General features: G+C 42.7%; 1 protein-coding gene across 1 annotated transcript in view; it reads right to left on the bottom strand.

Moving 5' to 3' along the window:
• Nucleotides 1-508: 508 nt before the first annotated feature.
• The window catches only part of LOC103617286 (noelin-2), a 12,966-nt gene continuing 11,424 nt past the window's right edge, over nucleotides 509-2,050 (bottom strand). Inside the window, exon 6 of the mRNA XM_017736654.1 lies at nucleotides 509-521. Coding sequence (XP_017592143.1) covers nucleotides 509-521 — 13 coding nt within the window. The remainder of the gene's footprint in view (nucleotides 522-2,050) is intronic.

Raw genomic sequence — 2,050 nt, 5'->3', positions numbered from 1 at the left:
TCCCTCCTCTTTTCCCAGTTTTCCATCCCCTTTTCCCATTTTTCCATCCCTTTTCCCATTTCCCATCCTTTTTTCCCATTTTCCATCCTCTTTTCCCCTTTTCCCTCCTCTTTTCCCAGTTTTCCATCCCCTTTTCCCATTTTTCCATCCCTTTTCCCCTTTTCCCTCCTCTTTTCCCAGTTTTCCATCCCCTTTTCCCATTTTTCCATCCCTTTTCCCATTTCCCATCCTTTTTTCCCATTTTCCATCCTCTTTTCCCCTTTTCCCTCCTTTTTTCCCAGTTTTCCCTCCTCTTTTCCCATTTTCCATCCTCTTTTCCCATTTTCCATCCTCTTTTCCCCTTTTCTCTCCTTTTTTCCCAGTTTTCCCTCCTCTTTTCCCATTTTCCATCCTCTTTTCCCATTTTCCCTCCTCTTTTCCTGGTTTTCCATCCCCTTTTCCCCTTTTCCCTCCTCTTTTCCCATTTTCCCTCCTCTTTTCCCAGTTTTCCATCCTCTTTTCCCCACATCTATCCTCTTCCTCTTGGAAAAATGGGCAGAAAACGCCCGGAAAACGTCAGGAAAACGCCAGGAAAACGTCAGGAAAACCAACCCAGGGAGAGAGAAATTAAAATCATAATTTAAAAAAATGAATTAAAAACCGGGAAAAAAGGGAGAGAAAAGGGGAAAAGGATAAAAACAAAACAAAAAATCACCGGATGCCACAAAAGAGCGGAGAGGGGTTTTTTTGTTTTATTTGCCGTCGAAATAAAGATGGAATTTGGCCCCAAAATTCCCCCCCAAAAAATATGGAAAAACCCAAGGCAGAGCAGCTCCATGCGGCAGGAATCCGAGGGAATTCCAGGAGAACCGGAGAGGAGGAGGGAAAAAGGGGAAAAAAATCGAGGAATTGGGAATAAATCGCAGGGGGGAGGGGAAAAAATTATCCAGTGAGGTGGAGGAAAATGTGGGAAAGGGAGAAAAAAGGGGGAAAAAAGGGGGGAAAAAGGGGAAAAAGGGGGGGAAAGAGAGGGGAAATGGGGAAAAAAGAGGAAAAAGGGGAAAAAAAGAGGGGAAAGGGGAAAAATGAGGGAAAAGGGGGGAAAACAGGGGAAAAGAAGGAGAAAAAAGGGATAAAAGAGAGAAAAAAGGGGGGGAAGAGGGGAAAATGGGGGAAAAAAGGAAAAGGGGAAAAATGAGGGAAAAAAGGGGGAAAGAAGAAAAAAGAGGGAGAAAAGAGGGAAAAAAGAGAAGAAAAGGGGAAAAAGGGGGGGAAATGGGGAAAGGAGAGAAAAAGGGGGGAAAAGAGGGAAAAGGGGGAAAAAGGAAAAAAGAGGGAAAAAGAGGGAAAATGGGGGGAAAAGGGGAAAGGAGAGAAAAAAGGGGGAAAAAGAGGGAAAAGGGGGGAAAAAGGAAAAAAAGAGGGGAAAATGGGGGGAAAGGGGGAAAGAAAAAAGGGAAAAAAGGAGAAAGGGGGGAAGGGGGGAAAAAAGGGAAAAAAGAGGGAAAATGGGGAGAAAAGGAGAGGGGGAAAGGGAGGAAAGAGAGAGAAGAAAGGTGGAAAAAGAGGGAAGAGGAGGGGGAAAAAGGGCACAAAAGAGAATAAAAAGGGGGAAAAAGAGGGAAAAAAGGGAAAAAGAAGGAAAAAAGGGAAACAAGAGGGAAAAAAGAAGGAAAAAAGGGAAACAGGGAAAAAAGAGGGAAAAGAGGGAAAAAAGAGGGAAAAAGAGAGAAAAAAGAGGAAAAAAGAGGGAAAAAAGAGAAAAAAGGGAAAAAAGGGAAAAAAGAGGGGGAAAAGGAAAAAAAGAGGGGAAAAAGGGGAAAAAAGAGGGGAAAAAGAGGGAAAAGAGGGAAAAAAGAGGGAAAAAGGGAAAAAAGAGGGGAAAAAGGGAAAAAAGGGGAAAAAGGGGAAAAAAGAGGGAAAAAGAGGGAAAAAAGAAGGGAAAAAAGAGGGAAAAGAGGGAAAAGAAGGAAAAAAGAGAGAAAAAAGGGAAAAAAGAGAGAAAAAAGGGCAAAAAAGAGGGAAAAAAGGGAAAAAAGAGAGAAAAAAGGGCAAAAAAGAGGGAAAAAAG

This window comes from Corvus brachyrhynchos, unplaced genomic scaffold (genome assembly GCF_000691975.1).
Source record: "Corvus brachyrhynchos isolate BGI_N302 unplaced genomic scaffold, ASM69197v1 scaffold456, whole genome shotgun sequence".
Classification (NCBI taxonomy): domain Eukaryota; kingdom Metazoa; phylum Chordata; class Aves; order Passeriformes; family Corvidae; genus Corvus; species Corvus brachyrhynchos.
Note: the sequence above shows the minus strand (reverse complement) of the source record. Positions and strands in the feature narration are given on the sequence as shown.